General features: G+C 54.1%; 1 protein-coding gene across 2 annotated transcripts in view; it reads right to left on the minus strand.

Moving 5' to 3' along the window:
• TLN1 (talin 1) overlaps nt 1-22,455 on the minus strand; it is a 31,544-nt gene that overhangs the window by 6,902 nt on the left and 2,187 nt on the right. The window contains exons 2-45 of one of the 2 annotated variants that reach the window (XM_018052141.1): nt 18,302-18,464; nt 17,961-18,058; nt 17,589-17,718; nt 17,354-17,506; nt 16,956-17,098; nt 16,722-16,849; nt 15,942-16,002; nt 15,217-15,321; nt 14,746-14,901; nt 13,892-13,993; nt 13,641-13,717; nt 13,237-13,417; nt 12,982-13,095; nt 12,762-12,870; nt 12,354-12,562; nt 12,135-12,233; nt 11,676-11,726; nt 10,969-11,136; nt 10,480-10,774; nt 9,746-9,912; nt 8,797-8,925; nt 8,478-8,594; nt 8,264-8,377; nt 7,926-8,060; nt 7,632-7,760; nt 7,374-7,476; nt 7,021-7,229; nt 6,580-6,699; nt 6,177-6,374; nt 5,851-5,990; nt 5,572-5,665; nt 5,362-5,451; nt 5,122-5,244; nt 3,769-3,912; nt 3,136-3,297; nt 2,752-2,892; nt 2,481-2,662; nt 2,150-2,282; nt 1,880-1,981; nt 1,627-1,797; nt 1,394-1,543; nt 1,185-1,286; nt 980-1,099; nt 106-252 (exon numbers count right to left, since the gene is read on the minus strand). In XM_018052141.1, coding sequence (XP_017907630.1) covers nt 106-252; nt 980-1,099; nt 1,185-1,286; nt 1,394-1,543; nt 1,627-1,797; nt 1,880-1,981; nt 2,150-2,282; nt 2,481-2,662; nt 2,752-2,892; nt 3,136-3,297; nt 3,769-3,912; nt 5,122-5,244; nt 5,362-5,451; nt 5,572-5,665; nt 5,851-5,990; nt 6,177-6,374; nt 6,580-6,699; nt 7,021-7,229; nt 7,374-7,476; nt 7,632-7,760; nt 7,926-8,060; nt 8,264-8,377; nt 8,478-8,594; nt 8,797-8,925; nt 9,746-9,912; nt 10,480-10,774; nt 10,969-11,136; nt 11,676-11,726; nt 12,135-12,233; nt 12,354-12,562; nt 12,762-12,870; nt 12,982-13,095; nt 13,237-13,417; nt 13,641-13,717; nt 13,892-13,993; nt 14,746-14,901; nt 15,217-15,321; nt 15,942-16,002; nt 16,722-16,849; nt 16,956-17,098; nt 17,354-17,506; nt 17,589-17,718; nt 17,961-18,058; nt 18,302-18,431 — 5,931 coding nt within the window. In that variant the 5' untranslated portion in view covers nt 18,432-18,464. The remainder of the gene's footprint in view (nt 1-105; nt 253-979; nt 1,100-1,184; nt 1,287-1,393; nt 1,544-1,626; nt 1,798-1,879; nt 1,982-2,149; nt 2,283-2,480; nt 2,663-2,751; nt 2,893-3,135; nt 3,298-3,768; nt 3,913-5,121; nt 5,245-5,361; nt 5,452-5,571; nt 5,666-5,850; nt 5,991-6,176; nt 6,375-6,579; nt 6,700-7,020; nt 7,230-7,373; nt 7,477-7,631; nt 7,761-7,925; nt 8,061-8,263; nt 8,378-8,477; nt 8,595-8,796; nt 8,926-9,745; nt 9,913-10,479; nt 10,775-10,968; nt 11,137-11,675; nt 11,727-12,134; nt 12,234-12,353; nt 12,563-12,761; nt 12,871-12,981; nt 13,096-13,236; nt 13,418-13,640; nt 13,718-13,891; nt 13,994-14,745; nt 14,902-15,216; nt 15,322-15,941; nt 16,003-16,721; nt 16,850-16,955; nt 17,099-17,353; nt 17,507-17,588; nt 17,719-17,960; nt 18,059-18,301; nt 18,465-22,455) is intronic. The other variant, XM_018052143.1, reaches the window with a different exon arrangement.

The following is a 22,455-nucleotide window of genomic DNA, read 5'->3' on the forward strand; positions in this document are numbered from 1 at the left end:
CTGTGGTAGGGGCCCCGTAAGAGGATAGGTCCTGGGTCTGGGAGAAGGGACAGAGGAAAGGGCTGAGGAGCGCAGCCCCCAGGCCATGGGGACGGGCTCAGTCACCTTTTCAGAGACTCTCCGGGCACACTCTATGAGCTCCTTTTTGGTGTAGGCGTCACTGGGGCTGCACTGCAGAGCGCCTGCCTTGGTGACCAGAGCTGCGCAGCCGTGTCCCAGCTCCTGAACCCGGTGCTTGATGTGGGCGCCTATCTGTGAGTAGATGAAACAGGGAGATGGATTTTACAAGAGGATTCGGGGATGTCCACTGCACTTAGAGGAGGCACTAAGGACCGAAAAAAACACTCACTGAGCACTAAATAGGTAGTGAGAAGTACTCTGCACAGACTTGTCCTGTTTCACAGCCTTTAGTCAGGAGGTCTCCTCCCACACATGGAAAATACTAGCCTGTGGGCACCAGCTGTGAGGACCGTGCTAATAAGCACAGCGAGGAGGAGGGGGAGAAGCCCTCATGCTGGGGTATCTGAAGCAGAGGCCACGGCTTACAGTTTGGCGTGTGTGGCTGTGGAGGGGTTTGGGCTGGGGATTAGGTGTGTCATGCTAAGATCCAATTACTTGCTTTCTTGGAAAGCCAGGAGCTTAGGGAAGGAAGCGCTTCAGGGCTTTGCAACATGGAAGAACTAGGAAGGGAAGAAAGGCTTGCAGCACAGCCGAGAAGCAGCCACAGGCAATCAGGGCCAGCAGGGGAAATAGTGGCAGCCCAGGCAATCTCTAGACCCTGGGCTACTCCTTACCCCTGTGATGGAGGCTTTGATCCCACCCTTTATGGAGCCCTGATCACTCTTTCATGGAGCAGCCCTGAGGACGAGTTCCCCTTTCTATGAAAGACCCGAGTGGCCGAGGGTAGGACAGCCTCAGAGCTGACATCATGGGACAAGGGGCACGCCTTGAGTTTTCTGTCAGGGGCAGGGGAAGTTACCTCTTCATTTTCAGCAGCCACAGCTGCAGGCTTGGCCTGGGAGGCGAGACGCCCATAGTCACTAGTCAGCTGGTTAGCGAGAGGGCCCAGCTCCTCAGGGCTGGTGTTTGACTTGGTTACCTGGTGACAGGAGGAAGTGAATTGATATCCAAACTCAATGTCCAAACTCTCCAAGAGCAGGCCTCTTGTATGCTCCCAATCTCACCATCTCCTGAACGGTGACAGCAATGGCCTTGGCTGTCCGCACCATGGTGGTCTGGTAATCCACGAAGGAACCCTCTGGTTCACCCATTGGTCCTTCATCTAGCTGAGGGGGGAGAATGGCAGAAGGGGAAAGACTGGGCTCAGGGACACTGGTCCACAGGCACCTCTGTCCACAGGCACCTCCATCCACACACTTCCCAAGACTCCAACCTGGTTGATGGCCTGGGTGATGGAGTCCACCATGCCACCGACGACCCCGGCAGCACTGGCTGCCTCGTTGAGGGTGGTTGTCAGGTCCTCCACGGCCTCTGTCATCATCTGCACAGCCTCCTCCAGGGCTTCCTGGGTGTGAGCTGCTTGCTGTGGGGCAGAGCAAGTGAGCTGGGGCAGGGAGTAGTGGTTCCTGCTTCTCTTACTATAGTAGCAGCGCCTTAGCTCAGTACCTTGGGGTTACCGCCAGCTTCCTTGGCTGTGTACAGCAGCTGCAGGGCAGACTCAGCCAAGGTTTTGGTCTGGTCCAGGAGCGCCATCTGCTGTGGGTGGCTCAGGGTTTTGGAGGCAGCACCCACGGCAGCCAGAGTGAGTGGCTCAAAGTACTGGGCCATCTGGGACACCTGTGGCAAGGGGTTAGGATGGTGGTCAGCCTGGCCAGGTACCCTGGTTCAGCCTACAAAGCCCATGTGTTGCCCCAGGTACCTTGTGTCCCAGCTGGGAGGCTTCAGCCCGGGCAGCGCTGGCCAGCGGCTCAATAAGATGGGAGATTTCCTGCACCGCAGTGAGCATCTGGGTGTGCAAAGCCTGGGGAGGAAGTGGACTTTAGCCCTGACTGTGACCTGCACAGGACCCCACTCTTCCTTCCACACCCAACCGACCCAGTACCCAGCATGTTCCATACCCTCTATGTGTCTATGAGCTCACTCCCAGATCCCCCACCTTCCTTAAGCCTGCCCTCCCTCCTCCCCTTACCTCCTGAGAGATCCCCTCACGGGGAGCGAGCTGCTGGCTGACCGCAGCCAGAGAAGCCTGGTCAAGGTCCCGCAGACAGCTGTTCAGAGCTGCAATGGCTGTCTCACACTCCAACTGCCCTGGAGCCTTGTCCCTGCAGACGTATCACAGTCTCCAACATCAAGTACACCTCTTGAGCACAAGGCTGGCCCACCTTTCCCTGTACCCCGAATCTTGGACCACAGCTGCCCTCCAACACTAGCCCATCTCACTGCACCACAGTGCCCATCCCTCTGTTCTGTCAGAGGGATATGCATCCCTCAGGCACAAGGTTTTCCACCCTGCCTCCTACCTCATGCTTGTAATCAGCTTCTTGATGGAGTCCGAGACAGTACGGGAGTGGCCAGCCAGCACGGACCAGCGTGGTGGGTCCCGCGGATTGACCGCCAGGGCTCGGGCTGTCTGGATGAGGCCCCCAGCACTCTCCAACATTGTCTTGGCAGAGATCACAATGGGCTCCATGGCAGCCCGGCCCTGGGGAGAGGGGAGGCCGAGGGGTGAGTCTCAAGACTCCTGGAAACAAGATGAGGTGGCCAGCAGTTCATGCCTTCACCCTGCCTCACCTCAGGGCTGATTTGGGCAGGAACACTGGAGAACTCAGGGTTGGATGCAAAGGCGCTCAGATTGTCCACAGCCTCCAGCAAAGGGGCTGTTGCTGCTCGGCACTGGGCACGGTTCTCCTCTGTGAAGGCCCCATCCAGCGCCTGAAGTGGGAGTGACAAGGAGGAGCTCAGGATGGACTGTAGACAAAGGCAGTGAAGCCCAGGTCTCCCTCCTGAGCTCAAAGGGCACGGGGCAGGGCTGGTGGTGACCAGTGCAGACAGGAAAGACCTTGGGCTTAGGCAGGTGGGACTGGGTGAAGGCCTCAGGGAATGACGGGGTGTAGGGGTCGGGGGAGAGAAGACTGAACAGGTCAGGGAGAGGTTGAGAATTCAAACACTGGGAACCTTGATGGTCTTGACAAGATTGGCCGTGCTGTTGGCCACCTCCTTGGCTGATTGTACAAACTGGCGCTTGGCGGTGGGATTGCTGGTTCGGGCAGAAGCTAGGCGGCAGCTGTTACACAGTGCAGACGTGTGTTTGGCCACAATGGTGGCTGCAGAGAGCACCTGAGGAGGCAGAGATGTGGAAGAGCCATGTGAGGGCAGGAGGGCCGTGTCTACACCGGGGAGCAGCCCCTTCAGCTTGGGGGATGGACAGCAATCCTTTGGAAGCCTCATTAGGAAAAACAGAGTCACCTGAAAGTCAAGATCTGGGAGACAGATACCCAAAGATGCGCAGGGTGTAGGAGAAAGGAAAATGAAAAGCCGGCACACTAATGGAGAAATCGCTCACAGGCTCAGAAGGAGAGAGAACTCAAACCTCCATAGAGAAGTCATGGAAATAAAGGCAGTAACGGCAGGAATGATGAGAAACACAGCCAGAGAAGACCGTGGCCCAGAGAAGCTATGGGCAGGAGGCCAGCACTGGGGCGCCACCCAGCGCTGCACGTCCTGCACCTTCTCCCACCACGGGGGCGGCCTGTCCTGGCTCAGCAGCCTTTCCCAGGCTTGCTCACAGTGACTGCACCCCCGAGTTACCTGGGCCTGGGTGCAGCCAGGCTCCCCCAAACTCTGACAGGCCATCTGAATTGCCTGGTTTGCTCGGGCAAACTGTGTGGGCTCCACCAGCCCTTGTTGTCCAGCTTGGCTGTTGGGGTCAGACACGCCAACCAGGTATGCAGCCTGTAGAGAGAGAAGAGTGGGGTGAGGAATAAGGAATATTCCTGAGGTAGGACTGGAATAGCCACAGTGGGGACAAGGGAGCAGGGGTAAGTTCAGTGGCCAGGGTTCTACGTGAGTGGAGATACATTAGCAAACTGCAATTATAGTATAAAAGAGGGAAAAACCTCTCTTGTTTTGTTAAATGTGTTCAAACATCTCAGATTAAAAAATGAAAAAAAAAAAAAAAAAAAAAAGAAGCACAGTAAGCTTTTTATCAAAATTCAGTTCACCTGTTTCTGTGTTTGTATGTTGGGCCTTAAGGTAAAAAGTAGTGCTTATTCTAAGTGCTGGTAAAAAAAAAGTTTGAAAGACACACACACACACAGCCTCTTTTAGAGGCTAATAAAACTGTGGGTGGTGTTAGGCTAATTAACACATAACGCCTCCAAGCTTCAGAGATTTAGAAAGAGGGAAGGGATGGTTGCCAAAAACTGTTTCTGCTTGGAAGATCATCGTAAGGTTTGATTCTTACTTCACCCAACACATGATAGCTTTGCATTTTCTTCCTCATGCTTCTCCAGAAATATGTCAAACCATATACAGCAGCCCACCCAACAGAACAGGGCACAGGGAAGCAGGGAGATTGAAGGAAACAGGCTGAAAGGATGAGCTCTCAAGTCAGTTTGTTTTAAGGATTCATAAATAAAAGCAAAATACTCTGAGCTGATGGATTGTTTTATACTTCATAATGCAGAAAATGGCAAGTTAGGTGGTGACTCAAGTAACTGGGAATTTAGTGTAATAATTATGTGTGGACTTCCCTGGGGGTCCAGTGGTTGAGACAGCACTTCCAAACTCAGGGTGCATGAGTTCGATCCCTGATCACGAAACTAAGAGCCAGCTTGCCGTGTGGCTCAGCACAAAAAAAAAGTACTAATTATATGAAAATAATTTGCATATGCTAGGCAGAATATACCAGGCAAGCTGGGGCCAGATTCAGTGGTTGTTCAGTGTAATCACAACTGAAAGCACCAGGGCTCAGCGGTGACAGTGATCAGAACTGTTGGTGTTCTATGCTTGCTGACCAACACCTCTACTTTAGGTGGGGAAAGATCCCCATCGTCCACACAGCTGGCTTTATAACTTTGTCTTCTGTGCATGTGGGTCAGAGTCCGAGGAGGTGGGCTAGAGACAACAGGGGAGTTCCAGGGACCATCCCAGGAGGATAACCTGTGCAGCTGCCTCGGTGAAGCCGCAGAGGGCCTTGGAGGCTGTGGCGACAGCCTCCCCAAACTCTGGCAGGTTTCCGTTCTTGGCATTTTGGGAGATGCCGGTCATGGCCTCACCCAGCACCTGGGGAACAGAGGGTATAGGGAGAGTCAGATCTTGTCCTCAGGGGGAGAGGGAAGCCCCTGGCTGGCTCATTTTCCTACCCTCTCCCCTCCTTGGGAGGGGACTGGGTACACCTACCTTTGAGTTTTCCATGACGCTGTCCAGACAGCCGAAGTAGGACATGTCATTGATGGGCTGGACTGGGTTCTCAAGGAGTTCCCGGACAGTCTGTCGGGTGGGGGAAGGGGGTGCAGTTGGTGGTGAATTGAGATCAAGACGCCCCATCACTGCCCTTTAGCCAAGAACCCTTTCCTCAACTTCAACCCCATTTAGCCTGCCAAGGCCCACCTCCAATTCCCGCAGGGCATTGTCACACTCCTTCTGGCCTGGCGCCTGCTGGGTGCACATGCTGATGAGCTGATTGATGCTGTCGGTCACTGCCCTGGGAGGAACAGGAAGTTGAGTGAATGAGTGCAGAGGTCATCACTTCTACATCCTGCTCACGTAGCAAGTCTCTAGCCATTTCTTTTTTGTCTGGAACAATTCCTGAGCCAGAGACTTCTTACGAAACGTCCCCTCCCCAGTCTGCTTAACATGCAAGGGCTTGGTTTCCCAACTCCCACTTACCGGGCAGCTGCAGCCAGCTGACTCTTGAGGGTTGGGGCTGCAGGGTCTGTGGACAGGGCCTTGGCAGCGAGAAGAAGTTTGCTTGAAGACATGGAGATGCCCTTCAAGTTGGACACAACCTGGGCACGATCCTCCTGGCTCTGTTGAGGGCAAGAAGGGCAATGCATTGTTCAATCTTTTCTTGTCTGTCTCTAAAAGGGATTCTCTGTCTCAGACACCCAAGTACTGCTAGAGACTGGGGAGGGGAGGGGGCCAGGAGCAGGTCAGGACTCCTTGGTCACAGAGACACCCCTGACCCTTGAACCGTACCCAGCTTCCCTTCATACCGGAGCCTGGCCTGCCATCTCCACGCCAGCTTCCAGGAAGGTGCTAAAGTCCTGTCCAAATCGACCTGAGGCTCGGGCCAGGTCCTGAGGGGTTCCCCGAGAGGCCTGCACCAGCTCTGTGGCTGCCTGATTCAGCCCGGCAGCGGCTTCATTCAGCCGGCTCTGAGCCTCCTGAAAGGTCCCAGTGCTGGGGGGAAGCTGCAGGATCAGAGAGAGAGTCAGGAGCAAGGATGGGAGATGACATGAGAGGGAGCCTGGTGAGGGAGCTTGGGGAGGTGGGCACAGGCCTGGGGGAGCAGTGAGGGGAGAGGGTGCATCTGGGGAGTTAGGGTGATGGATAGGTCTAGAGGTAGATACTTGGAGTCCTTTGTCCCCATGTCCCCTCACACCCCTGTCCTCCTACCGAGTCACTCAGGAGTCGCTTGCTGGCATCTCCCACTGCCCTCAGGGCATTGTCCACATCACGCTGGCCAGGTAGGCAGCTGACGCAGCGGTTCAGGGCCTGGGTCACAGCTTTAGCCACCTGAGGTGGGAAGGGAGACGGGTTGCCAAAGCAGAAACAACTGCAAGATCCCCGCCTCCACCCATGGGAGCCTCTGAAAGTGAAAGCAGAAAGGGGGTGCTATAGCTGAACAGCCAGAGTATCGAGTTAGGGTATCAAACTTCCCCAAATGTGGTGTTTGGCTAGGCCCAGGCCCCGCTTTCGCTGAGACTCTTCTACTCAGACTGAGAAGGAAGGGTGGAATCCAGAGAGGAGCCACAGTGCCGATGAGACACCCCCTCGAGGCAGCCTTCTGAGGGGGTCGGGGGAGAGGGAGGAAGCAGCCTCAGCCCAAAACCGAACCTGGGCAAGCCGCTGCTGGCTCTCAGGGTCCCCAGGATGGCCGGCTGCTTTCTTCGCCTCCTCGATGAGGCTGCTGGCCTTGTCCAGGACATCGCTGGCTGTGTCGAGCACAATGGCTTGCACTGCAGGATCTGACGTCAGGGCAGCTACGCCCCTAGCAGCTTGGGCCAGTGACCGCAGCCCACCTGCCACATCCCGAGCTGCAATGCCTGGGGAGACAACGAGAGAGAAAGGAGGAAAAAAGGTACCTTCACTGCCAAGCCCTGATGCTGGGGGCTTCCTGTGTTGCCCCACGCCTCCTACAGCTCCCATTCCTTCTCCCTACAGGCCCCATCCTGGCCCTAACCGCGTACCTGCGTAATTCTCATTGCCCTGGGCAACCTCCCCCAGCAGCTGGGCAATGGCGGAGCTCACGGCTTTGGTGCTGTTGCCCAGGTCCTGGGCACATTTCTCCATCTAGGGATGACAGGGAGACTCGGACTCAGCCACAGGAGAAACAGGGAAGAGAGAGCTTGAGAAGCTACTGAGAGTCAGCAGGCAGTTTCAACCAAGGTTCAGGGCAGCTCTGGGACACAGGTGAGAAGGAGACTTCAGATCTCACAAGTACTTACCGTCTCCCCAGGCAAGGGCTTCAGCTTGCCGTCTCGAGCAGCTGCCTTCACTTCCTGCAGGTCTCTCTCCAGATTCTGCACCACACTCAGAGCAGAATCCATTTCCAAAGGCCCACACGCTTCCTGAGCCTACAAACACACGGGGTGAAGGGGGAGAGTTCGAGGGGTAGGAGGTACACAGGGTCTCACTTGTGGCTCAGGTTACAGTTATCCATTTTAGGATAGCCTGGAACAGATTCTCCATCATCCCAGGATACCCCCTTCATCTTCCAAAAATATAGCCAGCTTCCATACCTTCTGGGCAGCAGTACGGAGTTCAGCCAATGCGGTGCCAAGGTTTTTAGCACACTGACTCAGCTGCATGGCCGATGCCTGGTCCTGAATTGTTGGCACGGAGGCCTTTGCGGCCGCCACCATCTTCCCACCTGGCTGTTGGGGAATAGGTGGGCAGATGAAGCACACCATATGCCCTCTGGGCTTGGGTACAGGGATGGATGAGGGTCAGGATGTGGTGAGCACTAGGGTTCAGTACAGGGAGAGCGACTAAGGGCAGAGACTTAAACTGATGAGATCTAGAGACCCTAAGAGGAGTGGGAAGGGTGTGGTCTGAGTGGTCAACAAGGGGGCCTTGCCTGCAGGAAGCTTTGGCTGGCGGCGATGAGGGCTAGCTGAGCACTGGGGCTGTCAGGCTGTGCTTGGCTCCCTCGGACACCCTGCACCAGCAGTGGAATCTGCTCTGCCACAGCCTGTGGGTAAAAATGTCATGAGCACCACCTTCCCACAGGCTGGGGGAAGTCCCCACCTCCCGTGCCTCCTCCGGCCCCCATGTGCTTCCTGGCGTCTCACCTTGCAGCTCTGCACCAGCAGGGGCTGGGGGCCAGCAGAGGCCTTGGGGGTGGAGGTTGCATGTTGGGCTGCTGCGATGGTCTGTGTAGCCGAGGCTGCAGCTTGTTTGGCTGCATGCTTTAAGGACAGAACATTAAGGACAAGGCTCAGACGTTCCTGTTCCCCGTCCCTGGCTTACCCTGCCCCTGCTATTCCCTGAGGAAATAACCGTTGGCACTGAGGATGCCAACATGCACCAAGGACACGAGCATGTCCCCGCACATGCTTCCTGATTCCATTCCTCCCATAGCACCTACACATGCCAGTTTCCCAGCCTTACCTCAAGGCGCTGCACCAGCTTTTTCTTGATGGCGTTCTGTGCAGCGGCATTAGTTGCCATGCGGAGACCCTCTGCTGCCTCCCGCAGCCGCTGCTGTTGCTCTTCACTGTCAGGATTGGCGGCTGCTCCCTGAGAGGTGGTGACAGAGACAGTGACCACCCATAATCCCTGCGAATCCTAAGTAAGCACTTCTCTATGTCTCCATACTCACACTTCTTTTCTTAAAGTCACTTCTAACCATTCCTGCTGAAAGGTAATCATGGTTGAGACAAATTCCCTCAGGTGGGTAAATGGGGAGTCGTGTGGGCCCTAGCTTCCTTCTGGGATGCTGAAAGCCCTTCCTTAGGCAGGACTGTTTCTGCTTCCCCTCCACGGAAGTAGCCTTCTTTCTTTCCCCACTCCCCAAAAAATGCCACCAGCAAAGGGGAGTGAGGGGCTCTTGGGGACAAGGAGGACACAGTTTAGAGCAGGGATCTCAGAACACCAGAGCAGGGGCCCTGGTTACTATGCAAAGTGAAGAGCCCAGTGTCCAGGGACCCAAGAATCTTTTGGCTTCTTCCTGCTGCCTTCTACACCTGGTGTTTCTGTGTCCCACTGCCTGGTCCTTCTCTGTGCTGCTAGCAACGGACCCCCTGGGACTGAACGCCCATGTGCAAGCATTCAGGGAGCAGGCAAGCAGTAGCCACATAGTAGGGAACAGCTGGAACCATGGACCCTAGACTTAGAGGAAGCAGAGGGGCATGGTCTCCTGTCTGTAAGAACTCTGCGAGTCACACTGGCTGAAAGTCGGGTGCCATCCGCTCACTGCCAAGGGGTGCGTCTACTTCCTCAGTGCTCCTGTATTTGTTCTCTTGTATCTTCCGCTTTTCCCAGGTTGCTCCCATAGATGAGTGATTATCTGGACCCTTCTCAGGGCCCAGTCTGGGAGTCTGCACAGAAGGCTCCCTACCTTGGCGGCCTCCACCATTTTGGCTGTGGCATCAGCCAGGATCTTGGCGGCACTTAAGAGCTTGCGGGAATTCTCCAGATCACTCTCCCCCTCGGCATCAGCCTTGATGGCGTTCACCAGGTCAGAGGTGGCTTGGGCAAGGATGCGGGCCTGTCGCACCATCTCACCTGAGAGCATAGGCACAGTCAGCAAACAGAGCCAGAGATGCTCAGAGGGTGTCAGGGTGGAGAAAGAGATGCAGACAAGGTAGATGAGGCTTTTAGGGGCAGTAAGCAGACGCAAAAGTTCTTGATTTCCCTGAAGTTATTGTTTTCTGGGTTCAGGATCTTGGAAAGGGACAGATCTCTTGGTGGGTTTTGATGGGGGCAGGGGTGACGGGGGTGGGGTGACAGTGGGAAGACAGTCTCCAATGAGTATTTTCCACAGTCTTAAGTGGAAGAGGCTCTTTGTGAAGGATTTTGGGAGTGACGAAGTGGAGGTGGGACAGCTCTCTCTTATAATGCCACTTTCCATCTATTTTTGTGTATACTTTCGTATGCTCTTTAACTGCACCAAGGAAGGCAGGGCAGTGATTCTATTCTTGCCTAACAAATGGGCAACTGGCGATTTCAAAGACTGAACACTCAGCCCTGTGCTGAGTGCTCAGGGGTGTGGTGGCAGGTCTGCAAGAAAGAGTCCAGCAGGCTCAGAGAACCTCATTGGGGTTCTTTGTCTTCCCAGGGGGGTGTCCTTACCAGCATCACCCATGGAGCTGAAGATGTTCTCGGTGACAGTGAGGATGGTGTCAGTGGCCTGGTCGTAGCGGCCAGCAGGCCCAGCCCCTGTGGCATGGGCCCTCACGTGCTGCAGCAGCTCATTCAGGGCCTGGGTGACAGCTGTGGCCGCCGCACCTACCCCCCGCAACAGCTGTGCGTCCTCTGTGGCGGCCTGGGAGGCGGACACACAGCCCTCCACAGCCTTGGCCACCAGTCGCCCAGCCTCCACCAGCTGTTCTTGGCAGACTGGGGAGCTGATAGTAGGAGCCACCACCTGTGGGCAAAGTGAGTGTCAGAGAGGCAGGCGAGGGAAAGGAGTCATGAGGTGTGGTGTCTGTGGTTCTGCGGTATTCACAACAGTGGTGAGGTTGGACAATGAGGCCTTGGGGGCCAAAGAGACTAGATGAGACGCTCTTGTGTGTGGAAGCATCACCTCTTGGCGCAGGCTGGCGCACCGTTGGGGCTCACCTTGGTGCAGGCCACCAGCTGGGAGGTGGACAGGGCACACTGTGTTGCTGCAGCGATGACCTGGGTCTGAAGCCCTGAGTCCTCTGTTCGCTGGGCCACACTCTTGGCCTTGAGGACCAGGGCAGCTGCAGCGCTTGCCACGGCCTTGGCTAGCTGCATGAGCACATCCTGTGAGAAACCAGCGGTCAGCGTGGCCCGAGATCCAGCTTGGGGTCCAAGGGCCCTTCTCAGAGGCGTAAGCTGTTTCATTAGTCCCACTGCCTCCAATCACAGAACGGTGTGCAGAAGCAACCAGAACCTACCCAAGCCCCTGCCTCGAGCACCAAGTACGACAGAACCCCCACCAAAGAACAAACCCACACCGAGAGATACAGTGTACACCGAAGGGAGGCGGATACACCCGGACGGCAATGGGGAGGGAGGGCGGGCGGGCAGTGCCTTTACAACAGGATGGTGGGGGGGATCCCTCCCACCCCCAGCATTTTTCCTCTATTTCTTCTCCGCCTTTGGTTGGAAGCAGTCACCCTGGAGTCTCGGGAGCAAGTCCCTTTATGACCCTCTGGATCCCATTTTCTCAGGTCCTGCCTGTGCCACGCCTCCCCAGCTCCCGTCGTGCTCTGCTCCCCGGAGGCCAGGGCAGGGGGCAGAGCGAGTGTATGCGGCTCAGAGAGGACAAAGCTGGGAAGGCCCAGGCCAGAGGCCATTACCGTGGGGGGGTCGGGGGGAGATGGAAACCCAGCCCCGCTGGGTGCACAGATCTGCATGGGAAATCCAGGATGACAAGTCAGCTGAGGAAACTGGCATGGGGTGGGGAGGGGGCAGCATCCTCTGGGTATGAGGTTAAAGGATTAGAAGGGCCCTCAAGAGGCCCTCAAGTTGGGGTGAGGGCTACATATGGGGAGGCCTGGGAAAGATGATAGTGGCCAAAAAAAAAAAATTTCACCAATAAGGGCCAAGGGTGAACTAATAGGTTAAGTTGGGATTCAGGAGTTCTGAATTCTTAGCCCCCCAGAAAGGGACTGGGAGGGGGTTCCCAGTGTGATTCCTGGAAAGAGGCTCAGGTTGGTTCTGAGGGGTCAGTTTATAGTAGCTGGACTAGAGCTGGATTCAGGATCAGAGGTCACCTCCTAGAAGCTGGGGTTCTGGGGGCTGGGGGAGTCACCAACCTGGAAGTGGGGGTCAGTATCACTTTCCCCAATTTGTTGCAACAGCTCCCCACTGGCCTGGCCCACGTTCCCAGCTGCTTGCAGCAGGTTCTGACGGGGCTGTGGAGAGTGAACACCGGTCAGAAGCTGCCCAGTCTCCACCAAGATGTCCAGGGGTCCTACACACCCATGGTTCCGTTTCCACCCTGCGATCCCTGGGCTGGGACCCTGGCCCCTGACCTCGGCACTGGCTGGCTGGGCGCTGCGCAGCAGCTCTGACACTGCCCCCGCCAGGCCCTTGGCCGCCTGCAGCAGGGGCCGGCCGCTGCCGCCTTCATCCTCCAGCAGGGCGGCAAGCAGCTTCACGCCACGGGACATCTCCGTCAGGTTGGAGGAGATGGTGGTGACTGCACAGCCCACTGCCGTGTAGTCTGTCTCAGCAGGGTCCCCTTGCGGGAGGAGGAAGACGAGATCAGTCACAGGCAGTTAGTCTCACACACACACACAGACACAGACACCCACCCCCACCCCCACGCTGAGGGAGACGCCCACACAGTCCCTTCCGTGAGTCAAGGTGCAGTCACATTCCTGCTTGCACACACCCGCCCTCCCACCCCCACTGCCCAGAGAGCTGGGCATCCAGCCTACCTGCAGTCAGGTTCACCACAGAGGCGGTGCCAGCGGTGATGGCGTCTACCTGGGAGTGGATTTCATGCTTGGATTCATCCATCTTGTTCTTACGCCAGGCCTTTGAGGCCTGAGGGGAAGAGAAACCAACCTCAGGATTGGCTCTGCTCCAATTCACCCCAACCCTGGTCCTTGGAGTTCTAGCTTCAGCACCACTGGCCCTCCTCCATCCCACACTCACAGCGTCCTGGCCCAGAGGGGGCAGAGTGTCAAAGTCATCCAGTGTGGCCTGGGCAGCCTGCACAGCCTGCATGCTGGAGTTGATGGTCCCAGTGAGCGCCTGCTGGGCTGACGTCTACAAGACAAGGAGGAGTAACAGGGAACATTTACAGGGAGAAGATAAAGGAGAGCCTGAGGCCAAGGAGAGGAATATGAGTAGCTACCTAACTCCCAGGTGGGCCCAGCAGAGTCATGGCAGCAGTAGGGGCACTCTTACCAAAGGAGGCATGTGTCCTCGGTGCATCTGGCCACTGGTAATCTGCTGCTGGGCAGGTGGCATGCTGCCCACCTGGAAATTTTCAGGACCCGAGGCTCCGGAGCGCATGATGGCAGGCAGGGCCACGGAGCCATGCTCCACCTTCCCCACCCGGTTATACTGCTGCTGAAGCACAGTGGACCTGAAGAGGAGACGATCAGGGAGCATGTCGAGGACCTCCTCCTCTCATCCCCTTCCTACCTGCTCTACTGCCCCTGCTTGTCCTGTGCTCTGGGGGGGTGCGTGAGGCCTCATCACAGCCTGAGACTTGACAGAGAGACATCCTAAGGACCCCCCACCCTTCCAGTCCTTGGGGTCATGCCGTGCCTTCCCTGCCCGAGGAATGGGCCCAGCTTCCTTCGTACTTTTTGGGGGACACAGAGTCTTCCAGCATAGTAGACTCCTCGTCTCCCTCCAGCCCGAAGTGATCCTTGCTTTTTTTCTGTAGGAGAAAAAAGGAACAAGCATCAAAGAAGAGGGAAGTGGAAAAGGCAGCCTCTAATCTTTCCCCAGCCAGCCATCTTCCAGAACCTGGGTCTCAGTTTCTAAAGGACCTGCACGCGGGCAAGGTACAGGAAGAGATGGAGGAGGTGCGGGTCGGGGAGCCAGTGCTCACCTTCTTAAGGATGATGTCGATGTAGCCAGCGATGAGCTGAGCGATCTGCTCCCCCTCAGTCGTCTGCACCGAGTAGTAGCCATCTTGGTAGTCCCCGAAATCCTAGGGGGACAATGGGGAAGGGGCTCAGTGGGGAAGCCTGAGACAACCTGGGACAGGAACTGGTGGGGCAAGAGCCCAAGGCCGAGCTGTTGAGGGTGCCCTCCCGTGCGAGCAGCCTCTGGGACAACAGCCTTTCTTCGTCTCCTAGTTCTCTATTTCCCTTGGAGGGAAATACTTTATTTCTAAGGAGTATCCTTTACACTACACATTTTCAAATACATGGCATTTAGGAAGTCTCTCTTCTGTCACCCTGATGATAAAATTGGGAGGACACATTCATCATTAAATGACCAGAGTTAAGGATGAGCACTAGTATCCAAAATGGAAAAATCGCCTTTACTAATTTCCCTTCTCAGTGGGGCACTTCCTCAAGGTGGGATCAGTCTTCAATTAGTAATGCCGAAACACAAAGCTAGAGGCGGGCTACTGTAAGGAGTTGCTGCTGAAAGAAGGGAGGCTTATTTTTCTATCATCTTTTTCTTCCCTCACTCCAAGTGGCCTGTGATCTCAGCTTGCTGGTTACAGTTTGGTTCTGCTGATTTTTAAATGTTTCATTTTAGCTTCTCTCATTCTCCAGTACAGAGTTTCTCCTCTATTCTAAACTCCAAGTTCCTGCAGTAGCTCCAAAGTTCTCCTTTTTTCTGGAATCATTTTCAGGGTACCTACCTCTGCACAGAGGGGTTGGGGAGACCCTGCGGCTGCCCCTTCTTTGAAAACTACACAGCTCTTTCTCCCCCAAGACCCCAGCTCACCAGGGTGAAGCTCTTGGGAGACGCAGCCCAGCGTTTGATGTTGGTGAGGTTCCATTCCTGGATCACCTCCTTGGTCTTCTCATCCACTCGCATCACACACTCCTTAGTGATGCCCAGAAGCCTGGGCACCAACTTGTTCTTTCCTTTCATCTTTTCCTATGAGGCAGAGGTCGTGGATGTTATTAGTCAGGGGATCAGATCCAGACCACAAAGGGGTGCTGATGGTGGCAGGAGAGCTAAACTGGGTTGTCTATGGATGGACCTGGACAAGGCTACATTAGGATAAAGGGAAAGGGAGGAAAAACGCAGGGCAGGGAGGGATGTGCTGACAAGGGGGCAAGTTTTCACAAGGAACAAAATGAAACTCTTGGGGAATGGCAGAAAATGTGACTCAGGGCAGGGCAAGAGACTCAGAGAGGAAAGGGTAAGAGCAGAGATAAGGGTGGGCAGGGAGAAGGGTCAGTAACCCACCTTGACCAGGAAGAAGGAGACGCCATATGTCTTGAGGGAACGGGCCAGCTTCACGTAGCGTACTTTGGCCTCAATCTCACTCATCTGTCCACAGTTCTTGTGCGCCTTCGAGTATGATATGGGGAAACTTTTAGCAAAATCTGAGTAAGATGACATTGCAGACTAGAACTTAAGGTGGGATGTGAACTATGGTAGGAGAGTATTATGGGAACACAGAAAAAGTTAGGGGATGCAGGCTATGAGAAATGAGAAGGTGAAGGGATGGGCTGATATAGAATATGCTGAAGCCATGGTTCAAGAAGCGAAGGATACAGTTAAGGGACTTGGACATGTTCTATAGATGTGAAGGGATAGTTAGGAAGTAGAAGGTCAAACAGAAGGCCTTTTGGGCTGAGGATTCAAAGAGCAGAGATAACACCTTCCGTCTATACAAAGATCTACTCTTCACAGTGATTCCCTATCAGTCCTCTTCAGGGGAGACAGCTATCCCATGTTAGAGGGAAAGGAAAGGAAACAAGATTATTGAACTGAGTTCCACAGCAGATGCAGTGATGCAGCGCAGGCCAGAAGCCCAGGTCTTTTGCTTTCTTGGCACAGGAGAGGTAGGAGAACAGCTTGGTGGGCGGAAGCAGGGTAGGGGTGACGAGGAGGGGGTCCATTCAGTCAGTAGGATTAGGCAGCAAAGCTCCCAGGTCATCCCAAACATGTCCCTTGCCCCCATTCACCTGGAAGATCTTACGCTCTCCCTTCTGCTTCACATACTCCTTGGGCAGGAAGTCCTTCAGGCTACACCAGAAAAGGGAGGGTCAGCATGTAGTGGACAGCATCAGGGCTATGTGGGCCATGGACTGTGGGCCTGGGGGTGTGAGGAGATGTCTAGGAGAGTGTTATCTTTGGGGAGAAGGAAGATTCAAGGCATGAGAGTCTAGATTGTCCCTGAAATTGAAGTGACTTAGTACTAACTCTTGAATGCAGCCTGCATCTCTCTCTGCAGGGAAAGAGACTGTGGGAACTTGAGTTGGAGGCTCATTTCCTGGGGAAAATAAAGACTAGATCACAATTTTAGGGACACAAGAGCAGAAGGGGCTCACTAGAACGATGACCATGCTTGTAGGAAGCTGAGAAAGCCACATCAAACTCTATATATTCTGAGAAATATCAGTGGATGAGACCTATGAGACTTCTGAAATCTGATGTTTCCTGTGACAAAAATGTACCCTGTTTGCCTCTGGCTATTGCAGCACAATTCTTCAGAGACTCTCAAAAAAGTGACATGCTTGCTTCAGAGGTAGGGGGCAGGGGCAGAGTCTGGACTACTTTCACATTCCACATGGAAAGAGACACGTGGAGGACGGAAGTTGAAAAGGCCCCCGTGGGGGTCAGGCCCTGGGAACTCAGAGGAGGAAGCAGGGGAGAAGGCCTGGGACGGAGACAGGCGCACTATGCTAGGGCCGCAGTGGCAGGGAGTCCTGGGCCCTGACAGGTATGGGACGAGGGTCACTCACTCAAGGAAGCCGGCCTTGTGCTTCTGCTCATTGTGGGGTCCGAACTGGATCTGGCATTGGAAGCCAGCAAACTCACAGGCCTTGTCGAAGGAGACGGGGTGGGAGCCATTCAGGATGTCATCTCGTGCCTGGAAGCACACAGAGAGAAACAAATGCTGTGTGGGGAGCAGGGGCGCCCCACCGCACTCCTGCTTCTCTCCCTGCCGCCCACCACCCGGCCCATCCTCTCCCTACCTGCACGTAGAGAAGGTTCAGCTGGACGGGGTCCCGGGAGTCCACGTTCTGGTCTGAGTAGAAAAACTTCCTCCGGAGCAGAAGCGTTTCATGCTCCTCTACTCCCTGCTCCCTCAGGGTCCGGCCATGGTCCAGCCAGTTCACTGGGGCACAGAGGGTCCCCTCAGTGCCAAGTCCCTGCAGCCCTTACACCGTCAGTCTTTGATTTTTTGTTTCTTCATGTCCCACCCTCTCAGTAATACGTTCCATTCCATGAGCATAGGACTTTGTTTTACCACAGATGCAGCCCCAGTGTTTAAACAGTACCTTGCAAAAGAAAACTCAGAAAATAATGCAGAAATGGCTGCCCCCGACACCCCAGTTGTTTCAAATGCCCTCGCCAGTCCCCTTCTGCTTACACTCATCATCTGTGTGCAACTTCTGCTTCAGTTTCTCCATCTTCTTTTCATCTCGCAGCAGTGTCTTGTCCTTTCGTAAGGTCCCTGTCACCTCCTCCTTCTTCTCTTCCATAATTTCTCGAACCAGTGAATATTCATCATGGTTGGTGATGCCTGGGGGAGGGGGTGGGTTGGTAGCATCCCCAGCAGAGTTTTTAGGCCTCCTTCTGAGCCCCCAGCCCCGCACGCCCCTTACCAATGCGGGCACAGATGGTCATGAGCATGTCGGTGACAGTCTTCGAGTCGTCCACCATGACAGTCTTCACGGTGCCATCCAGCATGCGGATCTTCAAGGGCCTCTGTTTCTTCCTGTACTCCATGGTGTCCTATTGGGTCAGGAACAGGAGAGGCCCACTTTAAGCTAAAGATATTACTTTCTTTTTAGGCAGCCAGAGAGGGAAGGAAAGTAGATTACTAAAAGGAAGACCGTGTGAAAACAGTCTTATGACTGCCTATTATTAGAAAGCATGGGAGAGCTCAAAGACAACAGATATGGGTGCTGAATAGGAGGCAGAAGGAGGGAAGTGATGGCAGAGGATATTGGTGGTCCTTGTGAAGTGATACTCACCCCATTTCGGAGCATGTAGTAATCCAAAGCCTTCCCGGCCTCCAGCCATATACCCTTTTTGGGGTCATCATCTGACAGAAACAGCCCAAAGTCGCTGGCTAAAAGAGAAGATGGGTCAGCTTAGGCTTAAAGAAAAACCCCAATGTAGCTGAATGGCTACTCCACTACCCCTTATTATCTTCCCAGTGATCCTGGGCCTAAAGAGGAGGGCGGGGCCCAAGGAACACAGACCTGAGAGATGAGAGGCCTTGGGGCCAACAGAGTCATCTCCCAAGGCCAAGAGCCTGGGAACAAGAAGCGTCCAGGGCTCCCGCCCCAGCCACCTGGGCAGTCAGACTCACGAGGGCCAGACAGGGCCTCTGGGATCCGTTCACGGATGATCCGACAGGCGTCATACACCATGGTAGACGGCTCGAATTGCATCGTCTTCACCACATTTCCAATGCTGATCTTCAGCGAAAGCGCAACCATGGTGGCGGCTTCTTCTCTCCAGCCTGGCTATACCTGGCCCATGGCATCAGGGCATTAGAATACACCCTCACTGGAGGAAAGGAGGCCCACCACATGGAGAACCGGGAAAGGGAGTCACCAAAGCAGAAAACAGTGAGTGTGTTCTTGTTTTATTTAATGATATTAAAGAGTGAAAGATAAGCTGTATCAAAAGGACTAGTCTTAGGTGTCTGAGACCTCTGAAGGAGAGGTTGGTCTGCAAGGTACAAAGGCAGGTCTGAAACAGTGTTACCTGAGGACACCACCCCACCCCCAGCACTGGAATCTGGGCCTCCCTTCTTTCTTCCAAGTGTTTCTCTCTTACCCTTGTCTCTGCTCACCTCCTTTCCCAGTCCTGTCTCTGCCCTATTTTCACCCTTCCTGGTTCAGTCTTTTTCTCTTTGTCTCTTACTATATCCTTCTGACTTCTCCCTGTCTGGGATTTCCAGAGCGCTGCCCTGACTCATCACGTGATCTTTCCTCTCACAGCTTTATTCTCCTTCTTTGCAGAATGAAGACGTTATATTAGATAATCCCCAAGGGCTCTTGAGCCCTGCAAACACTGACTTGAGCTAGTCTGGCAGGGAGGCCCAACACTGCTGTTCAAGCCATCCTGGCTTACGTGTCTCAGCTCTCCAGTAACTTGACATGCTGGGGGCCTCCCAGAGCAGCTCGGTCCACATTTGGCTCCCCCAGCAGTCAAGCCAGAATCATGGTTTTTCTAATCCAAGGGGATCTCAAAAGTGATCTAGCCAACTCTTTAATTTTGCAGAAGGGGAATCAAACTGGATATGTGTGTGTTTCAAGGCAGCTCAGAGAGAGAGCCCAGTCCCTCTTAACTCCTCAGGCCTTGCTCCTTCTAAGATAGCAGGCTAATACCCAGTTCTCACCATAACTCCTCCTATGCTCTGTCCTCTTCAGTAAGTCCTTCTCAAACACTGCCCTCCAGCTCAGCTGCCTCTCCTGACAGTGTCTTAGTCCCACCCAGCTTTCCCCCGCCCTCCAGGCTCCACCCTCCATGGAGGTGGCACACAGAGCACCAGACAGCAAGTCTGCCTGGCAGCTGATGATGTGACCAGCTCCGTCCAGGGATTGGTGCCTCCTACCTAAGAGAGGTGCGCACACCCAGGCAGCCCATTCCCCTCTCTGCAAACTGCTAGCCCCAAGGGGGAGAAAGTACAGCTAGAGGGAAGCTTGGAAGCGGAGGTTGGGGTCTTAGAAGCAGAAGGTGGGAAACAGAGGCAGCAGCTGAGAACCAGGGAAGCTGGGGAGGGGTGTGTTTTTGGAGGGTGAAGAGATGAGGAGAGATTGAAAATCTAGGTAGAAACAGGAGACAGGAGGCAGATGTGGCAAAGGTCTGGATCAGGAGTCTGACAGACAATTTCTGACCTTATAAATAATCTCGAGTCTCCAAAAAGAAGAAACCATAGCTCGCCCTCAATCCTTACTCCCAACAAGAGGGGACCCTCCCACTCTCCCCAGTTCTAGGTCTCTGCCCCCCTCCCCATCCCTGGCACACCTCTCCCGAGAGCTGGACAGACCTGGCTGTAGGGTCGCTGGAAGGCTGGAAGGTCTGTCAAGCCAAGGACACACTGAAAAGACCTTCCACCCTCAGCTGAAACTGCACATCTCCCCCAATTTCCTCCGGATATATGGACACCCCCCTTCCTCCTTAAGCACGGAAACCTCTGTTGAGCCCCCGATAAGGGAGTTGACTCATGGCTACCATCACTTTCAAGCTGGTCCTGAGTGGACACCCACACAGCTACAAGTGGGTGAAGGAGCAAAAGGAATCAAATGAGTTGGGGGCAATGAGAGCACAGAAGCAGGCCCCTGGAAGTAAGGGGAGAAGCTATCCAGTTCCTGTTCCGGCTGGAGAACTTTGCTCCCCTTTCTACTTTCTGTCATGTTTTATGGAACAGCAACAATTCCCCCCCACCATGTCCCCCTCCCAGAGAGCTCCTCCTCCCTCAAGACATTCCTGAGATGCATTCCAGAGGAGTTGGGCAATTGGGGGGGGTGGGGGTGGGGGGGAGGATAGAGGACAGAGGTCAAATCCCAGCAAGGAATGGAATGTAAGTGTACTGGGGGTAAGGAATTTGGGGGACATAGAGAATATAGTCAGAGCAGATACCTACAGAGGGAGCTGCCAAGAGACAGGGAGTTATAGAGAGGGACAGAGGGAGAGAAAAAGCTGAAGACAGACTCAGAATGTAAGAGGGTTGGGGGGAGTAACACTCAAGTCTGTTACCAAATTTGGCCTCTGAGTCTGTAACCGCGGGGAGGAGGGGAGGGCTGTGGGTGAGACTGACATATCCGGCCTCAGGCTGCGGCAGGCTCATTTAGGGCTGGACTGGGCAGCTGAAGGGCTGGACCTGACCTCCCCCAGCATAACCCTTGCCTACCTCCATCCTGATCCATGAATATTCATTCTCCCTAAATGTACCCCAGCCTATGCACTGAGCTCTTTCCTACAAAGTTACTTATAGTCTCTACATACATACACATTATCTCAAGCACACAGCCCCTACACAGCTCCATCACAACAATGCTATCTTCCCATAAAGACTCCACCTCTGTCGTCAAGCACACAACACTCAGCCCCAATGTCTCTCTTGTGGGCTTTCTCCTTCCAGTCTTCCAGTTAGCAGTTCTGAGGGTCTGTTGTGGGGAAGGCCCTGGTTCTCAGTGGCTGGGAACCAAGAAGGGTAAGCACTCACGTCTGCCCTCAGCAGAGTGGATAGCTACATACAGAGTTATAATAGAAGGCAGGATGAGGTAAGAACCAAACAGTACGCGCTCATAGAAGAGATCCCTTTCAGGTCAGGCAAAGGGGACTAAAATGTCTCCATGAAAAGTGTCATTTGAAGTGAAGATTTAAACAAAAAAAGATAATAAGAAAAAACAATGATCTATCTTTTATTGACGATATGTCAATTGCTTTGTGTACACAATTTCATTTAATCCTTACAACAACCCTGCAAGGTAGGTGTCATTATTTCCATTTTTACAGATTAGGAAACTCAGGCTCAGAGAAGTTAAACACTTGCTCAAGGTGCTTGTCCAAAGTCACACAGCTAATAAGTTGTGAAGCCAGGATCCAAACCCAGGTCTTTCTGACTCCAAAGCCCAAGCTCTCTCCACTATTCCAGCCAGCCGGAGATGAGTCAGGGGTGGCATTCCAGGCAGAGAGAATAGCATAAGCAAAGGTGGAAAAGCAGGAAATCACGGAGGAGCATTCAGGGAAGTGAGGAGCAGGCTGGTTGAAGCACAGGGTACCTGCAAGTAAGCAGTGATGGGGAAGTCAAGGTTAGGATGGAAAGGCAGGGGTGGACTCAGGAGGAAGATGCGGGATTTCACCTACAAGAGGGCAACAGGAGGCCAAGGGAGGCGATGATCAGAAAAGGGGCACAACCAGAACTAGACTTCAGGAAACTCACTCTGGCAGCTACCTGGGAGGTTAGTTATAAAGACCCTGCACTGGCACAAGTCGGAGGTAATGAAGCCAGAATTAGAATGGAGGAGAGGATGCCACTCATCAGAAATTTGAACAGGTAGAACCAACAGGATCTGATGGCAAGCTTAACTCAGGAACCAGGGCCCAAAGTGAGGCTGGAAGCCCACAGCTTCCAGTCATCAGCAGGTACTTCAAAGTGCCTGAATTTAGGTAAGGTACTGGGGAGAGGGGAAAGAAAGGACAGGAGGAGGTAAGAATGCAAACATGAGGCTGCCTTAGGGGATGCAGTTAGCAGTCAGGTAGGGGCAGAAAGGATGGGCTTAGTGACTACTACCAGACTGGAAATGGGGGAAGAGAAAAATGCAAGGACAAGCTAGGGAAGATAACAGTAGGAAAAAATATAGATATAATAAGTTACTGAATCAGCCTGGGGGAAGAGGAAGAACAATTACGTGAATCCAGGCTAAGACAGGGAATGAGGTCAGAGGCCAGGTCAGGCGGTAGGAGGTTGAGAAGAGATGTGTGGTCAGTGGCTAAATCAGGTAAAAT

Source organism: Capra hircus, chromosome 8, assembly GCF_001704415.2.
Source record: "Capra hircus breed San Clemente chromosome 8, ASM170441v1, whole genome shotgun sequence".
Taxonomy (NCBI): Eukaryota; Metazoa; Chordata; class Mammalia; order Artiodactyla; family Bovidae; genus Capra; species Capra hircus.